The 19,621-nt window shown below is 45.6% G+C and overlaps 1 protein-coding gene across 1 annotated transcript in view; it reads right to left on the bottom strand.

The window, feature by feature from the left end:
* The window catches only part of DIPK2B (divergent protein kinase domain 2B), a 28,249-nt gene extending 15,087 nt beyond the window's left edge, over nucleotides 1-13,162 (bottom strand). The window contains exons 1-2 of the mRNA XM_050936648.1: nucleotides 12,767-13,162; nucleotides 2,148-2,412 (exon numbers count right to left, since the gene is read on the bottom strand). Coding sequence (XP_050792605.1) covers nucleotides 2,148-2,412; nucleotides 12,767-12,993 — 492 coding nt within the window. The 5' untranslated portion in view covers nucleotides 12,994-13,162. The remainder of the gene's footprint in view (nucleotides 1-2,147; nucleotides 2,413-12,766) is intronic.
* Between the last annotated feature and the right edge of the window lie 6,459 nt (nucleotides 13,163-19,621).

The raw sequence follows: 19,621 nt of genomic DNA, 5'->3' as shown, positions 1-19,621 counted from the left end.
CAGAAACTCCTTATTGCTAGGAGTCAGCAGAGCTGAGTGAATGTGCCCAGGGAGCGGATCTGGTGGGTTACAGGCTGACATTTTTATGAGGTTCCTTTTCAAAGCAGATCCCCACTTTAGAGAGTGACCCTTTCTAGCACACACACTCAGCTGAATGATCTTCCTTCCATCCCAGTCACCAACCCGCTCCTTTCCCTCCTTTTTTAGCAGTCACTACAACCCTTTGCTCATGGGGTGAGTGGTGTCGGTCTCTTGTCTGAAAGCCATCTTCAGCAAAAGGCAGCACCCTGCCACTTGGCTGGAGTGGGAATGGCGCCTTCCTCACACACACTGCAGCAGGAGCTCAGTGCTTCTCCAGAGCTGGTTTGTTTAAAACCTGCTCCTGCCTTTTCTGCTTCCTGGTTATCAGCTTGCACCATATGCTTTTTATCTCTCTCATCTTCTCCTCCTTCTCCCTAGTGGCAGTAACCACCCGGCGGCTTCCCTGAAGCTGTGACTGACACACCGGTCTCTCCTTGCTTACCCTGTGACATTTAAGGATTCCAATAAAAAGCCTGCAAACTTCCTCTTGCATGACACATGTTGCTATTGATGGCCTAGAGATTAAGAAATAGGAATCCTAGTCCGGTGCCTCTGGGCTACTTCCAGGCCTGTGGAGTGAGTCCTGCAGTGCCCCGGAGTTAGGATGCATGTGCTCTGCCTCTGAGGGAATCTTGGGTCCCCCTTAGTGTGGTGCTTTCCTCTCATGCAGCCACAATGCGCATTGGGATCAGCTGAGAAGGCAAGTGTTTCCTGACCGTCCGGTAGGGAGGGAGTTAGTGGTGACAGACAGAGAATGACAGAGAATGATGCTGTCCTCCCCAAGGGCTGCTGAATGCTATAAATCCCCTCTCCAGGAGTCGGGGGAAGGCTGACCTTTCAAAGGAAAGAAACAACTGAAAAGCAGTTTTTTTAAAAAGCCTAGTCATTTATCCAGTGACAAGGGGAACCGATAAATAATCATTGAAGCAGGGTTCAGTGCTGGCAACTTTCTTAAAGCCTCAGCTCTTAGAGTCAGGTGATTTACATGAGAATCTCTACTTTCATTGGAGAAAACAAAATTTCTAGCCCTCATGGTTAAACAGAAAAGCTTGAAAATATGCCCCTTAAAGCTCAAACCTGGTGGTGGTGGTAGTGGTGGTAGCTGTTAAAAAACATTATTATTATAATAATAATTATTATTATTTATTTTATTTTAAATCTCAGGATTTTGGGAGGCTTGACTCATGATTTTTTAATGCATGTGGTCTGACATATTGGAATGTTCAACAAGTAGATGGCTCAGACAGGATCCCAGTTTGGATCACAGATCAAAGCTTGATCCTATTTCTCTAAAAGGTCTAATCTGATTCCTGAATTAAAGCACTCCAAACAGTGGGAAGATTCAGATTTTGAGCCCTTGCAATTAGGGATGTTTGTATCTGGACTTTAGAGTCTGTTCCATTATGGGCCAAGTCACAGCCTGAAGAGTAGAGACTTGTAAAATCAGCATGCTTCTTAAAAGCTTGCTGCACATCTGTGTTCCCTGCTCACTTTTCATAGTCCTGGTGGTGTCCCAACTCTCCTTTACTTTAAAAACAATCCTAGTTTTAAAGTCTTAGTTGGTTCATTCTACCTCTCCTCCCTGGGGCTTAATTTTGTTCTCTCCAGCCATTCTCCACTAGCACTTCCTGGCAATCGTTTCCTGTGGGATGCTTCCTAAGGGGTTGATGGACCAGTAGCAATCAGCAGAGAAGGCAGAATGGAACTGAAGAAGCTTTGTAAAAAGCTACCAGTTCTAGTCTTGATCATTACAAAAGAAAATTAAAATGGACTGGTTTGGATATTAACCTCTGATTAGTTTTTATGTGGGAATCATCCACGTGGCACTGAAGACACTTTCCCCCTCTTCTTGTGTCCCCACTACAGTGCTCTGAGAGGGTCAAAATCCTATTTCTTGTGGAGCCCCACAAGCTTAGAGCTGTGAGTCACAGTCCTTGATTCTTTATGAAGTTTAAAAAATAAACAAAGGAAGCAATCAGAGAGTCCGCACAGACTCTGTTACAGGAGGTAACTGCAGTAGCTGCCAAATTGGTGTGCTCCTCATTAACAGGACCTTGCATACTCACCTGCACAAGGTCTGGTGTGAGGCGCTTTGCTTTCAGCCACTTTTGGAATCTCTCCGTCTTCCTCAAGACATGCTCGATGCTGCAGCTTTTTGCCTTGGAAAGGGAAGCACAGATTCTCTTGTCAGCTTGGTCATGCTGGTATTTGGTAGTTAGCCTGGAGATCTCAACCAGCCGCCAGCTTTTGGCATCATCTGTGTAGTTCCCGGAGTAACTGGGAAGGTAGTTGGGAGGCAGTTTTAAATGAGAAGCGAGCCAGTTGTCAAACCTGTCAAAGCAAAGTAAGTTCCCAGCAGAGAGACTGTTAATAAACCACATGATGTTGGACAATTCAAGCACAATTTCCAGTTTTCTTATTTAAACTCCAGGGGCTAGAAAAAGTATTTGATCATTTCTAAAATGTTTTAAATTGCAGAGGGGAATGGTGAAAAGGACACTAGTAAGTTTAGGAGGCTCCACATTTGTTCTAGTGCTCTCTCCCCACTCCTCAGACCTGTTGGCAAACCTTTCGGAAATTCATGTGTGCTCGCATATTGTGTTTTGTTGAACAACAAAAACTCAACCAGTAGCCTTGTACTTACGAGCAGCCCTACGCTAACAAAAGTGTGCACATTCAATAGAGGAAAGACACTTCTGGTAACTAAGTAGATTCTCATTTCATGCTTACAGCTGGTAGTTACAAACAGTGGAGGAAAATGAGAGTTATTATAGTGCTAGGAATTGGATAGTAGCCCTTTAAATAGTTTAGGAGCACTCTAGTAGCCAACCTGCCCTCTAATGCAGAAGCCACCAGAGCCCTGCCAGAGTTGCAGTGTACATATGTAGCTAGGCCTGGTATGGTTTTGTGTAGTTAGTAAACACTGTTATTTGGAACCCAGCTGGGTCCTTGTAGCTTTATCATCTCATAATGCTGTGCAGAGAACATAGATGCTACAGTTATAAACGATTAAAGGTTTAAAGCACCCAAGGATTGCGCTGTACCTCAGTGTATGGTGCTGCTGTGGAAAACAAAAGTAAAACTCTAGAGTCTCAAGGTACCTGTGGAAGAACACGTAGGTCTGTAAGTCTGTGTCACTGTCCAATGGTGTTGATACCAGGGATATGAGAGAGACAAGGTGAGTGAGGTAATACCTGTTATTGGACCGACTTTTGTTGGTCAGAGTAACAAGCTTTTCGACCTGACACACAGCTCTTCTTCACGGCTGGCCCAGATCTCTATTATCCCCTCCATTCAAACTTGCTACAGGAGCTTTAATTTGCGCAGCAAAGGCAGCATGGACCTTTCTTTAATATCTCATTAGAAGGATTCAATGTATCAGCCCCCTGTCGTGTTGCGCTTTTGGGCCCAAACTTTCAGAGCTATGTACCCCAGTGCCATGGGTGCATGTGTAAGTCATCTGTTGCACACGGCCAGTTAGATCCCTTACTTGTGTATATACACAAATATCTGATTTGCACGTCTAATTGTGTTATGTATGTTATTAAGCCCCATGTATCTTTGATGTCAGCCTTGGATATGAACCCAAATCTGAGTTCAGGTTGTGAACCCATGATCACTTGTCCAGGAATGAGGAGCATTGCCAGTTAAATGCTTTTTTGTGGACTTCCTGCATTATCATTGCATCACCAGTGTCTCGCGGTTGTCTCATCACTACAGTTCGTACGGGGAGTAGTGGTTGTCACTGCTGGTAGCAGAATGGATATGTCCCAGTTCCTTTCCAGATATTCCTACTGTTATGATACCATATGATCGGCCATGCTGCATCGGGTGGTGATTTTGTAAAGTGAACAAATACTCGCTGAGGACTGAATTGTGTTTTTCCACCCAGAGGACAAGTGTATTAAACAGCACCAATCAGTTCCTATTTGAATGGCTAATTAACTGTCTTTGCGCCCCTGTTTTCTTTCCCCACAAATCTCTGTGATGGTGCATGTGAAAATGGATAGTGCAGAGGATTCCCCAGCAATCTTGATCCACGGTATGTAGAGTGGAGGGAACAAAATCTGCAGCAGATGCCACAGTGGGGCCCTCTAGATGGAGAAAAGGACTATGCAGCAGAGCTGGTCAAAACTCAGAGTTTCCACTCTGTGGGAAATTCTGACATTTTGACCTTTCTTTTCATCCTGAAATGGGAAGAAAAGTCAAAATTTCCCACAAAAAACATTCTGAAATGTTGGGTTGGAAATACAGAAGTGTCTTTATTGAAATCACCTGATGAAGCATGCCTGATCACATGGCATCACTTTTCATTTAGGCATGGTCGAAGCACTTCATTTTTACTATACTTCTGAGGTTTTTTTTTATTTTCGCTGAATGAGTATTTTCCGACAGATAACTGTTCCATTGAAAAATTCCAACCAGCTCTGTTCTGCTCCCTGCTCTGGGTAGCTGTTTTTCTGCCATGAGCCTATGGGTCACCCAAGAAAAATGGACAGCCAGAAGAGGGCAGAGCCATGCTAAGTAGCTGGCTTCCCCACCCTCAAATGAGGAAAGCTTCCTGAAAAATTAATGTTGCTTGGGACGAAATTAACACAAACTGTGCCCTGGGAGTCTTCTCCACAGCATTACAGGGCACAGCTGGAGTCTGGCAGCCAGTGACAGCATGGCTACTGGTCCTGCTGTGCTATCATAGCCAGGGCAGGGTGCCTCATGGGAGCGTGAAGGGGAATCCTTTCATAAAGTTGGACAGGAGTTGGAGGACTGGGTGCCTGACGTCCCCACTTCTTTGGGAGCAGGAAAGTGGGGGGAAATGTTCTGGGTATGCAGCTTCAGTGTAGCCATGGAGATTTTTCACTAACTTGTTCCCCTCCACACAATATTGCACAGGAGGGGAGCATATGGGCTGTGTAATTAGATTCTGGAGATTTTTCTACTATCAGCCCCCTCAGCCCTGCCCACACACACATTTCATATGTAATAATTTAGGGGCACAGCTGAGTATTTTGCAAGTAACACACTCGAATAATGTGGCTTGAACTCTAAATTTTTGCTAGCCTAATGTCAAACATGCGGTGCCAATAAAAATGTCCTAATTCTAATCAGGCCTGGGAGCATTGGAAAGCATTTCCTAATTGCATTTCCACATAAATTAAGGTCAATAATTTGAAGCTAAAATAGGATTGGCAAGAGACTCCATTGAGGGTTGAGTGAAATAGATGAAATGACATTAACAAAATAAACTAAGTTTGAAAGCTACAGAGGAAACCTTCTTGACTTTCAGTCAGGAAAACAGCACAGAGAAATAATATGGGAATTAATTAGATTGTCTCTGCTCTAGGATCCTACTTCAAATGTTAGTATAATCCATTCCTGGTTGGTGATTTCTAGAGTTGAGAGAATAATTTGCCACATAAAGAATTACACCAGAATATTAGCCTTTTTCTCCAGTTAAATTCCTTCATTTTATTGTTTCAAGCAGTGCCATCTTCCCTCCTTGCCCCCCACAAAATAAAGTTTTGCTTTTGTACAAACTTTTGCAAGAACTCATTTAAATTGAGAATATAGAATGGGAAGGGACCTTCTGGGCCACTGATCTAGTCCCCTGCTGCTGCTACAGGTGTACAATCACAGTCATCAAGCTCCATTTTAAAACTACTTAAGTTGGAGTGTGTGAATGCTCACAAACCAAAGCGTCACTCACCAGCAATGGTTCCATTCAAGATGTGCAAGTCAAATTGGGTCACTGCTAGTGAGATTGGAGGCTTTTAGGCCTTGGCTTCACACATGTTCCCTTGGAGTGTATTGGTGCTATATTGAACCATAGGGTAGAAGGGAGCACAAGGGTCATCTGGTCTAACCCCCTGCCAAGATGCAGGATTTTGTTGGGTCTAAACCATACACAACAGATGGCTATCCCTATCCAGCCTCCTTTTGAAAACCTCCATTGAAAGAGCTTCCACAACCTCCCTAGGCGTCTGTTCCATTGGCCTACTGTTCTGACAGCTAGGAAGTTTTTCCTGAGATTCAATCTAAATCTGCTATGCTGTAGTTTGAACCCACTGCCTCTTGTCTTGCCCTCTGTGGCAAGAGAGAACAACTTTTCTCCATCTTTTTTATGGTAGCCTTTCAAGTATTTGAAGACCACTATACATCCCCTCTTAATCTCCTCTTTTCCAAACTAAACATACTCAGTTCCTTCAGCCTTTGCTCATGTGGCTTGTGTTCCATCCCTTTGATCATCTTTGTCATTCACCTCTGGATCCTTTCCAGTTTCTCTGCCTCCTTTCTATACATTGGTGACCAAAAATGGACAATGCACTCCAGCTGAGGCCTGATCAGTGCCGAGTAGAGCGGTATTGTCACCTCTCATGATTTGTATGCTATGCCTCTGTTAATGCAACCTAAAACTGCATTTGCATTTTTATTTATTTCTTTTTTTTGCAACAGCATCACATTACTGACTCATGTTGAGGTTGTGATCCACCACAACTCCCAGATCCTTCTCCAAGCCAGTTATCTCCCATTCTGTACTTGTGCATTTGGTTTTTCTTCCCTAAGTGTAACATCTTACATTTGTCTTTGCTGAATTTCATTTTGTTTTCTACAGGCCAGTTCTTCAATTTATCAAGATCCCTCTGAATTTTAGCTCTATCCTTCAAACTGTTGGCAACCTCTCCCCCTGCCCTATGGCTTTGCATTTTCTGCAAATTTGATCAGTGTGCTCTCTATTCCTACACCCAGGTCATTAATAAAGATATTAAAGAACACTGGACCCAGAACTCATCCCTGTGGGACCTCACTTGAGACTTCCCTCCAATCTGACATCATTCCATTAATAGTTACTCTTTGTTTGTGGTTGTTTAACCAATTATGTATCCACTTAAAGGTAGTTCCACTGAGCCTGCATTTCTCCAGCTCGCTTATAAGAATATTATGTGGGACTGTGTCAAAAGCCTTGCTGAAGTTCAGGTATATTATGTCCATTGCCCCCTATCCAACAAACCAGTTACCCCGCTGAAGAAGGAAATCAAGATGGTTTGTTCTTAGTAAATCCATGCTAGCTGCAAGAGATTACCCCTTCATCCTCCAGGTACTTGCACACTGAATATCTTATACATTGCTCGAGTAGCTGACTGGTTTATAGTTTCTGGCTCCTCCTTTCCCCCCTTTTAAAAGATGGGCACTACATTAGCCCTTCTCCAGTCTTCTGGGACCTCTCCTGTCATCCATGAGTTTGAAAATATTATTGACAATGGCTATGAGATTTCTTCAGCTAGTTCCTTCAGTACCCTCAGGTGAATAGAATTAGGCCACCCAGACTTGAATTCATTCAAATTGGTCAGAAGATCTCCGATATGTTCTTTATTTATCCCAATCTGCATCCTTTCCCCTTTATTGCCTGTGGTAACTGGATGAGTCATCTGGTCACATGTTTTTTGTGAGAAGACTGAAGCAAAGTAGGTATTGAGCAGCTCTGCCTTCCTATCATCTTCCATTACCAGTTCACCTTCTCCACTGAGCAGCAGACTCACACCATCCCCAATCTTTCTTTTTGTCTGATGTATTTGAAGAACCGCTTCTTGTCTCTAATGTTCCTTTCCAACTGTAACTCATTCTTTGCCTTGGTTTTCCTGATTTTGTCCCTACATGCTCACGCTATTCCCATGTATACTTCCTTGATGACATGCCTCTCCTTCCATTCCCTGTGTCTGGCCTGCCTTGTCAAATGTCATGGCTTAAACAAACACTAGCCTTTTCCCCACAGTTGCTCAGGTGTGGTTAGTTAACACAAGATTCTAACCAGAGGCCTACTTAGAAAGATTAGCATTAGAGGTGGAGTTTGGCTGGAACTTGAGTGTTCTAAACTCTTATGCTTGTAGGGCTTGAGGTTCAGGGAAATGTGGAATCTAAACTTGGTCTATGTTAGGGATTTTTGTCAAATATGAAATCAAATCTCCATCTGTACCTCAAATCCCCAATCAATACGCAGCCCCATTGTGCGAGGCGCTGCACAAACACAGACACAAGCCCTGCCTTAGACAGTACACGATACAGTAACTCCTCACTTAAAGTCATCCCGGTTAATGTTGTTTCATTGTTATGTTGCTGATCAATTAGGGAACATGCTCATTGAAAGTTGTGCAATGCTCCCTTCTAACATAGTTTGGCAGCCGCTTGCTTTGTCTACTGCTTGCAGGAAGAGCAGCCCATTGGAGCTAGCTGGTGGGGCTTGGAACCAGGGTGGGCCGGCAGCCCCCCATCAGCTCCCCGCTACCCTAAGTTCCCTGTGCAGCAGCTGAGCAGCAGGCTAGCAATTGTAGCTGTCCCTCCTCCCACTGCCATGTGCTGCTCCTGCCCTCTGCCTTGGAGATGCTCCCCGAGCCTCCTGCTTGATGGGCGGGGGGGGGGGGAAGGAGGAGGATAATGTCAGGGTGTCCCCCTTCCCCCTGCTCCTACACCCTGCTCGCCTCTGCTTCTCCATATGGATGGAGAGAGATAGAGAAAGCCTGGGGCAGCAGCTGCTGTCTCAACTTCCTGATCCACTTAAAAAGACAATGCACTTAAGAGTGGGTCAGCTTACTTAAAGGGACAGTGTGCATTTCTCTCTCTCTCCCACACACAGGGTGTGTGTCTCTATCTCTGTCTGCTATGCTGTCTCCCCTTCCCTCCATTCCTGCTGCCTCGTAGAGTGTGAGGCTACATTAACAACATGATAACCCTTGAGGGCTCAGCTGAGTGCTAGTTCATCATTTAACACAGTGGTTCTCAAACTGGGGGTTGAGACGCCTTAGGAGGTCATGAGGTTATTACATGGGGGGTTGTGAGTTGTCAGCCTCCACCCCAAACCCTGCTTTGCCTCCAGCATTTATAATGGTGTTAAATATATTAAAAAAGTATTTTTAATTTATATTGGGGAGGGGGTTGCACTCAGAGGCTTGCTATGTGAAAGGAGTCACCAGTACAAAACTTTGAGAACCACTGATTTAGCAGCAAGGCATTCCCTGGGAAATATCCCACCCTCTTCCACCCTCTAACTTCACCACCTCAACCAAGCTTCACAATCATCATAGCATATTAAATTATTTAATACGTATACTGTGTACATATCTATATAATTTATAGTTTTTTGTCTGGTGACAAAAATTTCCCTTGAACCTAACCCCCTCCCCTTTACATTAATTCTTATGGGGAAATTGGATTCGCTTAACATCATTTTGCTTAAAGTCGCATTTTTCAGGAGCATAACTACAACGTTAAGTGAGGAGTTACTGTACATGCTAACACAGCCACAATTGGCAGTAATTTTTTTAAATTTTTGAGCATGGGTGTGGTTTGTGATTTGAATAATTCAAATATGCATGTGCATTGGATCTGGTGCCCAAAGGATCATGCAGATACACCTCTATCCCGATATAACGTGACCCAATAGAACATGAATTTGGATAAAACGCAGTAAAGCAGCACTCCTGGGGGGCGGGGCTGTGCACTCCGGCAGATCAAAGCAAGTTCGATATAATGCGGTTTCACCTATAACACGGTAAGATTTTTTTGGCTCCCGAGGACAGCGTTATATCAGGGTAGAGATGTATAATTAAATGGCTGCCTCGTCAACTGAGCAATATACAGGCACATGAAGTCCAATACTGATCATTAGTTTGAGTACGAATGAATGAAAGGTTCCTTAGCAAATCTTAAGGCACAGTAACACAATTCTGGGGAATCTGACTTTGTTTTAAGTACTCCTGTATTTGGCATCATGTATAGCCAGCACACTGATGGCATAATGTACTTTCCAGTTATAAAGTTTCATCAGTGCGTGGGGCCACAATAATAATTTGCTTGCCTATAATGCCTTTCTGCTGAGGATCTGAAATTGCTTGTCAAGCTAATTAAGCCTTTCAACATACTTGGCAGGCAGGGATTAGTACGTTCATTACAGACTGATCCATTTAGGCAAAGCTAGGTTTAGTGACTAGCACAAGACCAAGCCGTGAGTCAGTAGCAGTGCTGGGAAGAAAACTCAGGCATCCTGTTTCCCATCCTCACGCACAGATCACATTTCCTTGATGGTTAATCCAGCATGCAGGCAGGCAGTAGCTCCCCAGACCGATGGAAAAAATGAACTAAGCATGCTGTAACTGAAATACATACATTGCTTCGCTGATGATGCTGTATAGCTTATGTATGGGGGGGGGGATTTTCAGAAGCACCTAAAAGATTTAGGAGCACAAGTCCCATCGACAGTCTCCCCCTATTTCTCTTAAGAATAGCATTTCTGTGTTGGGAATTAGTTACAGGACTAGATTACAGCTAGTTGTTTAAAAAACCTTGTGTCTAGGAAGCCAAGTGGAGTGGCAGTGTTAACCACTGCAGAAAAAAAAATGGTTAAAGCTAACCAGAGTTTTAGATTTAAATGTTTGTTCTTTTCAAAATGCTCCCAGCACAAACATGTCTTGTTACCACTTTGCAGCGCTGAATTGAACAAACTGTAACTGCCCCAGAGAAGTTAGTAATTTTTGCTTTGCTACTTTTAGCGAGACAACCCCGCCCTTGCCAAGCCAGCAATGAACTCCTCCTTTAAAGAATAGCCACCATGCTCCTTAGAGATTTGCAGCGGGTTCATAGGAGGAGAGCTCTGACATTATGGATCCTCCATATAGTTCTCAAAGGCAAGGTGGAGAGTGAAAATGCCAGTTACAACTCTGCTTAGGCGCCTCTGTGCTAAACTGTCCAGGAGGAGAGGGTGTGAGCACACTGCCAACCCTCTACTCCTATTACTACTAATAACCCAGAGGAGTAAAGCAAATGTGTAAAACTCCTTTGGCAGGCTGCACAGCTGAGCAATCTTGTACTAAGGTACCAACTGGGCTGTCGCACAAATATCTTGAGCTTACGCCTGCTTAAGCTGCTCCAGGCAGTGCTGGTCTTAAGAGGGGTGCATGGGAAACTGTTCTGGTCCCTCATACCAACATTCTCTGTCCCCTGGGGTTGTGGAGCGGTAACTACTAATACTCCCACTCCAATGGCTGCAGAGTGCCAATGCTATTACTAACACATAGGTTTAGAGTGTGGGTGCTGGTGGTGGCCTGTGAGCTACAGGTGGTCAGACTAGATAATCCGGTGGTCCCTTCCAGCCTTAAACTCCATGGCTGTATGTGTGGAAAAGGCAGAACAGTCTCCATGTGATTGTCCAGCCTTAGTGCCGGATTAATCATCTGTGCTTCTTGGACATTCTGAGACCTGCTGGTGTTATCCTAGGGGCCAGACCCTCAGCTGATGCCAATCAACGTTACTTCATTGAAATCAGTGTGGCCGTGCTGATTTATACCAGCTGTGGATCTAGCCATATGTATTGTACATTCTCTCTGCTTTTGGGGGCAGGGACTGTACTTCATTTGTCAACTGCCTCCCACAATAGGGTATGGTCCTTGTGGGGGCTGCTCTGCCCTACTTTAGTACAAATAATTGGACAGGAAGGCTCCTTTCTGCTACTCTGACATCGAGTAGAACCTTATTCTGCTTGTGGTCCCACTGACTTGCTGTGTTGGGAGCTAATCAATGTAGGAATGCCAGACTGATTAGGATTGTAAGCTCTTCAGGGCAGGGAGCATCTTTTTGTTATGTGTTTGAACAGCACCTTTCACAGTGGGGCCTTTCACCATTACCACAGGGCAAATAATAATCATCGATGATCTTATAGCATTGCTAAACTTGTCTGAGAAAAATCCTAATGGTTTTACTATAGCACATTTTATATAATAGCTTAAAAATAAAAATAGTAATTTGTCTAGCATTACTACACTTATATTCCTGTATTAAAACCACAATTTTACTACAATGATTTCCTCCACACCTGGGGCTCTTAGATCTATAAAAGAGACGTGCTTATAAATCATAATAAAAACAATAAACCTTTCCCCTGTAAATCTTTTTTTTCTCCTCCTCTACCATAATAACATTTTTTCCTAGTGTCATATGGTGTGTTATGCTTTTGAACCTGAAAATTGTAAGATCAATCTGATAACTGCTTGGGTGCATGTTTAATTCATCTAAACATATGTGCAATATCTGCAGTGGTCCTCAAGTTCTTAATGAAAACTCCAGATGCAATTGGCCCTGATGTGCAGAAGTACCTGTTTGTCTTTGTGCTTGCAGATTTAGATCTTGGTTGTACTTAACTAACAGGTGCATGAAATTCTACATATTTCATGTGGTACATATGGTGCTAACATTTCAAAAATGTAACTCTTAATGTTTATGTCACGTTTACAGTGACTCAATGCAGTCTACCAGTAGCTTAAATTTGTAAAGACAAATTCTCTTTGGTCAGCTGCTTAGCAGAAAATAATTCCAGAGACAGCTAAGTAAACTGGCATACTATTTCTCCCCCTTCCCCCACTCCCACTATTCTCTTGAATTGGTTCAATGCCAACTTATCAGCAGAAAGTTAAAGTTGAGAAATGTTACTTAAAAAATCATATTCAGGGCTCAAATCTGGTGGTGATTGTGTCATCTTAAAAATACTAATATACATTATTTATAATAACTTGACACTGTAATGGAAACCTGGGGATAAGTTACATTTTGAGGAGTTTTTCACTAAAGTACTTGGAAATGTTAACAGTCAGTTTTCATGTTACTATGCAGAATGTTTTCAAAATTATTGTGCTGAGTTTCTGACCTTATTTCTTCTTTAAAGAATTTCTTGCAAATCGATGTTCCGATACAGGCATTGCATTTATCGAGTCCCAGGAAAGTCCGGCCAAAACTGTAGCTGGGTTTGACATGGGGCACAGAAGAAGGAAAAACTGTTGCTTCTAAGGAAGGACTCCAGTTCAGGGTCAAAAACTGAAGCAGTATCAATAAACCTAGAACATTAGAGCAAAAGTAATACATCCAGCGCCCCATCTATGGTACTTGCAAGCTCTGCCTTCTTTGATGCTATCCCACCCTTCGCTCTTTGTGCTTTAGATGATCTCAGTTTGCAATTGTGAGTCTCTAAACACAGAGAGAGGGTCTTGGTCCATGAGAGCCAGAAACTGTCCCCATCCTGACAGCTGGTTGCTGATTCTATAAGTTTGTGTTCTGGGTGGGAAAGAATATGGTGTGTGGGGGAATGGGGGGGGTGAGGAAATGCATGGAGGATGCAGATAACTTGGGTTGCCATAGTTACCTTTCCTCTGCTTGGTGCAGCTGTTTCAGGCCCCAACACCCCACCCATCACCACATTAGAAAGTAACAACAAGAAGTTCTCATCTATACAAATGAAGGATATCCGTAGCACAGGCGTAGGGTATACAAAGGACACTTACATTGGAACTGCCTCAGCTGGAACAACAGTGCACCAGAGGCATGAATTTTAACGTGAGCAAAAGGTTTAAACATTGTTTTGTTCGTTCAGTGTGTGCGCATGGGGAAGGCACACGTCATAGGCCGTTGCCGAGTTCTAGATTGTGTCGTTTCTTAGAAATCCACTCTGCTCACCTTTCCCCTTCTAACAGTGGAGCTTCAGTGGGGGTTGAACAGAAGAATTGCCCTTTTATTGTTTCTCAGTAATTGAAAATCTGCAACCTGGTAATCTTTTAAACGACACAAACTGTCCTAGAAGTGAATGTTTTGTGGTAAGTAGGATAAATGCTTTTGAAAATGTTACCCCTTTTTTTTAAAATTGCCCAGATCCTCAAAGGGATCTAGGCACCTAACTCCCATTTGAAAAAGGGCCTAAGTTCCTAAGTCACATAGGGTATGTCTACATTTCAATTAAACACAGGTGGCTGGCCCATGTCAGCTGATTCAGGCTTGTGGGGCTCATGCTGTGGGGCTATAAAATTGCAGTGTAGACATTTGGGATTGGCCTGGAGCCCAAGCACTGGAACCCTGCAAGAAGGAGGTTCCCAGAGCCCAGGCTCCAGCCCAAGACCACACATCTTCATTGCAATTTTATGGCCCCACAGTCTGAGGCCCATGAGCCTGAACCAGCTGACAAGGGCCAGCTGCTGGTGTTTAATTATAGTGTAGACATACCTCTAGATTGTCAATGAGACTTAAGAGCTTAAGTGCCTAATTCAGTTAGATGCTTTTGGAAATTTTACCAATAGCCTCACCCAAAATGGGGAGAGACCAGGGGAAAAATTGGGAACTGGCAATGGTTTTAAAATGCAATTATACTGATTACTTCCGTTTTATCCAAAACCCTATTATCCAAATCACCGCATTATCCGAATTCCTGGCTTGTTCCCCAGAATGAGATAGGTACAAGCCGAAGCATGTACCTCATGCTGGGGGACAACCCAGGGATTCAGATAATGCAGAGACGCCTGGTCAGAATTGCAAGGAAGGAACCCCCGGCTGCAAGGGAGGCTACCCAACTGCTAAACGGCTTCTGCCTCCTGAAGTATCTGAACTCATGATTATCCAAATGAAATCTGTCTCCTGCATGCTTTTCTGATGATTGGGCTGACATTGTAATTCATATTACATACAGTGAGCGATATTACAATAATGCTATTGAAGTTTACTCCACTGCTCAGCTTTTCCCACTACTAGAACTTTACTTCTTCTCCACTTACAGAAAACAGTCCCTTTCACTCCTTCCGGGCAATACCTCTTCAGTGGTACATTGGTCCCGTGTTAGCATCACCCCTTAACCAGCTATTCCCCATGCTATATACATTAAATCCCATCTCTCTGTCTGTCTTTCATCCTCTAGTTCCTTTTATCATTTTAGTTGCTTGTCTTTGAACCCTAAATTGTCACTGTCCTTTTGACAGTAGAGACTCAAAATTCTTGACTCCCTGGTGCGTGTTTTAACCCAGAAACCATTTAGTCTGTGGGAACAGAGAGGATTTCATTTCCCAGGGCTGTCAATTTGGCCTTTTCTGCAAGCGCTATATTCATTTACATTTATTAAGTTAAAATATCTATACACTAATAATATTTCTCTTCTGTGGCTGACTACATTGACATTTGTATTGCTTTTGCACCATTGCCTAGGTTAGGAGTACAGAGAGCAAAGATTATTTTTGCAAAGTAATATTACATGTATATGTTCTTTATTACTGCATACTACAGTTGCATCACTTTTCAGTGTCATAAAAGCATGAATTCTTTGACTGGGGGAATGGGAAGAATACATCTGCCAGCTTGCTACTGCCATTTTGCATTTACTTCTTGGATTTGAGCCCCTTACGCTGCTTTTAAATTTCCATGGGTTTTTTTGTTCAAACTCATGCTGTACTCGAATGGAGACAATGTGAAGAGGTATCATTAAATTATGCCGACAAAACTGAAAAGGAAACTTTTTAAATTCACGCTTACTCAGGGTAGCTGTAGAATGGCAGCCAGGGATCTCTAGCTCCCCAAAATTCCCTGAAGAGAACTCTCCCTTTTTCAAGATGTAGGAAATGTCAAACACGCTCTTTTTCAGTAATTTGATACTTCAGGTATTGCAATACTTTGGTTTAAAGTCAGTCTCCAGGGATATTTTTAAATGGTTCACATTAGGTCTGATCGTCAGAGGGGCTGTGCGCTCTCATCTCCCATGGACTTCAGTTGCAGCTCCAGGAACCGAATTCTTCAGATCTGGCCTAGTAACTTTACATTGCCTCCACACAACCTGGCCAGACACGTTACATCGTAAAATTAACTAAACAAGTGCAAATGCTTCATTGAGTCAGTGGAAAGTCTCATTAAATTAAACATGATAATGAAACCCCAGACAAATCCAAATGCCTGGGTGACAGTATCAAAGTCACACTGAAATGACAGAGGGAATTGTTTGCCCTGCTGCACCCTTTTGGTGTCACTCAGGTGCTGCAAAGGGAGCAGAAACCTCCCACAGCGCCCTCATTGGGGACAACCTCCTTAGCATGGAGGAATCCCCACAGAGTCAGCGGAATAGCTCCTGTGCTGCCCATCAGCCCCTGTGCAGGGAGAGAAGCTTATGGGGCAGTGAGGGTGAGGGGAGCCGCTGGAGCACAGTGTAATCCAGCAGTCCCCAGGATGCTCTAAGTTGTACTGTGGCAGAGCATCACTGAACTCTAATTGGGTCCCTGACTGACTGCTTGGTTGAAGCTGGGTGCAGCAGAGACTCTGCCTTACAATGCTGTGTCTTCCCTGGGGCGGTGGGCAAGAAAGGAGTAAAACAATGTGGTGTTGAATGGTTTGGTGTGCATGTGAGCACTGACCATTTCAGGTTTTTTTTAGCGTTGTGCCCAGTCTGGCAGCAATTTGTGTATGTCAATCAACAGGGAATGCAGTGTGATGACAGCCCTGGAGAGAACATGAATGGTGAATTGTGAACATCGTCCCTCTTTCTTTCCTGTGCGATTTCATCTCAGAGCTGAGTTTTGCTTTTGTTCCTTTACTGAATGCTGGGACAGGTACAATCCACTAGTGTCATCCTTTACTCAGCTGTTATCAGTACGTATTGCAGCAGCCCAGGGCATGGTCTGACCTGCCATCACCAAGTTACACTTTATACGGGAATTCACATCTTCCAAGTACTACAAGCACTAATTTATTATCTCAGCACCCATGGCAGACAAGTAACTATTCTTCCAGACCCCACCTTCCCAAATACCAAAAAATACCAGAGGAGCCCTACAGGCTGTCTTGAAGATCAATAGATTCAGGCTGTTTTGAACTGAGATGTGGCCCATACAGGGTGGCTAGATAGCAAGTGTGAAAAATCAGGATGGGGATGGGGGAGGGTAATAGGAACCTATATAAGAAAAAGCCCCAAATATCGTGAGTGTCCCTATAAAATTGAGACATCTGGTCACCCTACGCCCATAGTGGAGAGGCCCTCATGGTGTCAGGAATCCCAGATCTGTTCTATCAAAGTGAGCCTGGCTTGAGTGTCATTCGACCCTGCTGCTTTCTGTAGCTCAAGAACTGTGGCAGAAAGACGGTTACTCACCTTTGTAACTGTTGTTCTTCGAGATGTGTTGCTCACATCCATTCCAGTTAGGTGTGCGCGCTGTGCGTGCACGTTCGTCGGAAACTTTTTACCCTAGCAACTCCAGTGGGCCGGCAGGTCGCCCCCTGGAGTGGCGCCGCCATGGCGCTCGATATATACCCCTGCCGGCCCACCCGCTCCTCAGTTCCTTCTTGCCGGCTACTCCGACAGTGGGGAAGGAGGGCGGGTGTGGAATGGATGTGAGCAACACATCTCGAAGAACAACAGTTACAAAGGTGAGTAACCGTCTTTTCTTCTTCGAGTGATTGCTCACATCCATTCCAGTTAGGTGAATCCCAAGCCATACCTAGGCGGTGGGGTCGGAGCGAGAAGTCGCGGCATGGAGCACTGCAGATCCGAAGGCCGCATCCTCTCTAGACTGCTGGACCAGGGCGTAGTGGGAAGCAAAGGTGTGGACCGATGACCAGGTCACTGCCCGACAGATTTCCTGGATGGGCACACGGGCGAGGAAAGCCAGCGACGACGCCTGCGCCCTGGTAGAATGCGCAGTCACACGGCCCGTAGGCACATGGGCCAGCTCATAGCAGGTCCTGATACAGGAAGTAACCCATGAGGATAACCTCTGCGAGGAGATAGGAAGCCCCTTCATGCGGTCCGCTACTGCCACGAAAAGTTGGGGGGATTTGCGGAACGGTTTGGTCCTCTCCACATAGAACGCGAGAGCCCTACGGACATCAAGCGAGTGGAGCTGCTGCTCCCTGCCTGAAGAGTGAGGTTTCGGGGAAAAAACCGGGAGGAATATCTCTTGGTTGATGTGGAAGGTCGAGACTACCTTGGGGAGAAAGGCAGGGTGTGGCCTCAGCTGCACCTTATCTTTGTGGAAGACTGTATACGGGGGGTCTACCACAAGAGCCCGGAGTTCCGACACCCGCCTAGCTGAGGTGATAGCTACTAAAAAGGCAGTCTTCCAAGAGAGATAAAGTAGGGAGCAAGTAGCTAACGGCTCAAAGGGGGGCCCCATGAGCCGAGACAACACCAGGTTAAGATCCCAGGTTGGAGCAGGGAGTCGGACGTTAGGGTATAAACGTTCCAGCCCCTTAAGGAATCTAGACACCGTCGGGTGAGAAAAAACGGAGCGGCCATCCCCACCCGGGTGAAAGGTGGAGATAGCTGCCAGGTGGACCCGCAACGACGATATCGCTAGACCCTGTTGTTTGAGGGACCAAACATAGTCTAAGATATTGGCCACCGAAACTTCCATAGGGCGGAGACCTTTCTCCACGCACCAACAGGAGAAACGCTTCCACTTGGCCGAGTATGTCGCTCTCGTGGAAGGCTTCCTGCTGCCCAAAAGCACCTCCCGTACCGGTGTGGAGCAGCGCAGTTCAGAACCGGTCAGCCACGCAGGAACCACGCCGCTAGGTGCAGCGACTGCAGGTCCGGGTGACAGAGAGTCCCGTGCTCCTGGGTAATCAGGTCCGGGTGAAGGGGCAGGGGGACTGGGTCGGCTATGGCCAGGTCCAGCAGCATGGGGTACCAATGTTGCCTGGGCCACGCCGGGGCTACCATGATCACGCGAGCCCTGTCCCTGCGCACCTTCAGAAGGACCCTGTGGACCAGAGGGAAAGGGGGAAACGCGTAGTACAAGTGGGTCATCCACGGAATAAGGAAGGCATCCGCTATAGACCCGGGCTCCCTGCCCTGAAAGGAGCAGAACGCCTGGCACTTCTTGTTCCCCCCGGACGCGAAGAGGTCCACACGGGGATAACCCCACCTCTGGAAGATGGAGAGGGCGACGTCCGGGCGAAGGGACCACTCGTGCGATAGGAAGGATCTGCTCAGGCGATCCGCCAGCGTGTTCCGTACTCCGGGGAGGAAGGAAGCCGTGAGGTGAATGGAGTGGGCTACACAAAAGTCCCAGAGTTGCATCGCCTCGTGACATAGGGGAGAGGATCTGGTGCCGCCCTGCTTGTTGATATAGTACATGGTCGTCGTGTTGTCGGTAAACACCGCGACACAACGACCTTGAAGCTGGTGACAGAACGTTTGACAAGCAAGGCGGACCGCTCTCAACTCCCGCATGTTGATGTGCAACCTCACCTCCTGCGGGGACCACAGGCCCTGCGTTCTCAGGGTTCCCAGGTGGGCCCCCCAGCCAAGATCTGAGGCATCCGTTGTCAGGGACACCAAGGGCTGAGGTGGGTGGAAAGGGAGCCCCGCACACACTACGGACTGGTCTAGCCACCAGTCGAGAGAATCTAACACCCCCTGGGGGATTGTGATCAGCATGTCTAGCGGCTGCCTTGCCGGCCGGTAATGTTCGATGAGCCACAACTGGAGGGGCCTCATGTGGAGCCGAGCATAACCGGTCACAAACGTGCATGCTGCCATGTGGCCTAACAGGGTTAGACATGTCCGTACTGATGTCAAGGGGGCTGCCCGCAATCGCTGAACGATCGCCGACAATGCCTGGAACCTCGGCAACGGCAGAAGAGCCCTGGCGACGGTGGCGTCCAGGACGGCCCCGATGAACTCCACCCTCTGCGTGGGGATCAGGGTGGACTTGTCCATGTTGATCATGAGGCCCAAGGTAGCAAACAGGCCGATGATCACGCG

This window comes from Gopherus flavomarginatus, chromosome 1, assembly GCF_025201925.1.
Source record: "Gopherus flavomarginatus isolate rGopFla2 chromosome 1, rGopFla2.mat.asm, whole genome shotgun sequence".
NCBI lineage: Eukaryota > Metazoa > Chordata > Testudines > Testudinidae > Gopherus > Gopherus flavomarginatus.
The sequence above is the reverse complement of the archived record's forward strand: the minus strand, read 5'-3'. Positions and strand labels throughout refer to the sequence as shown.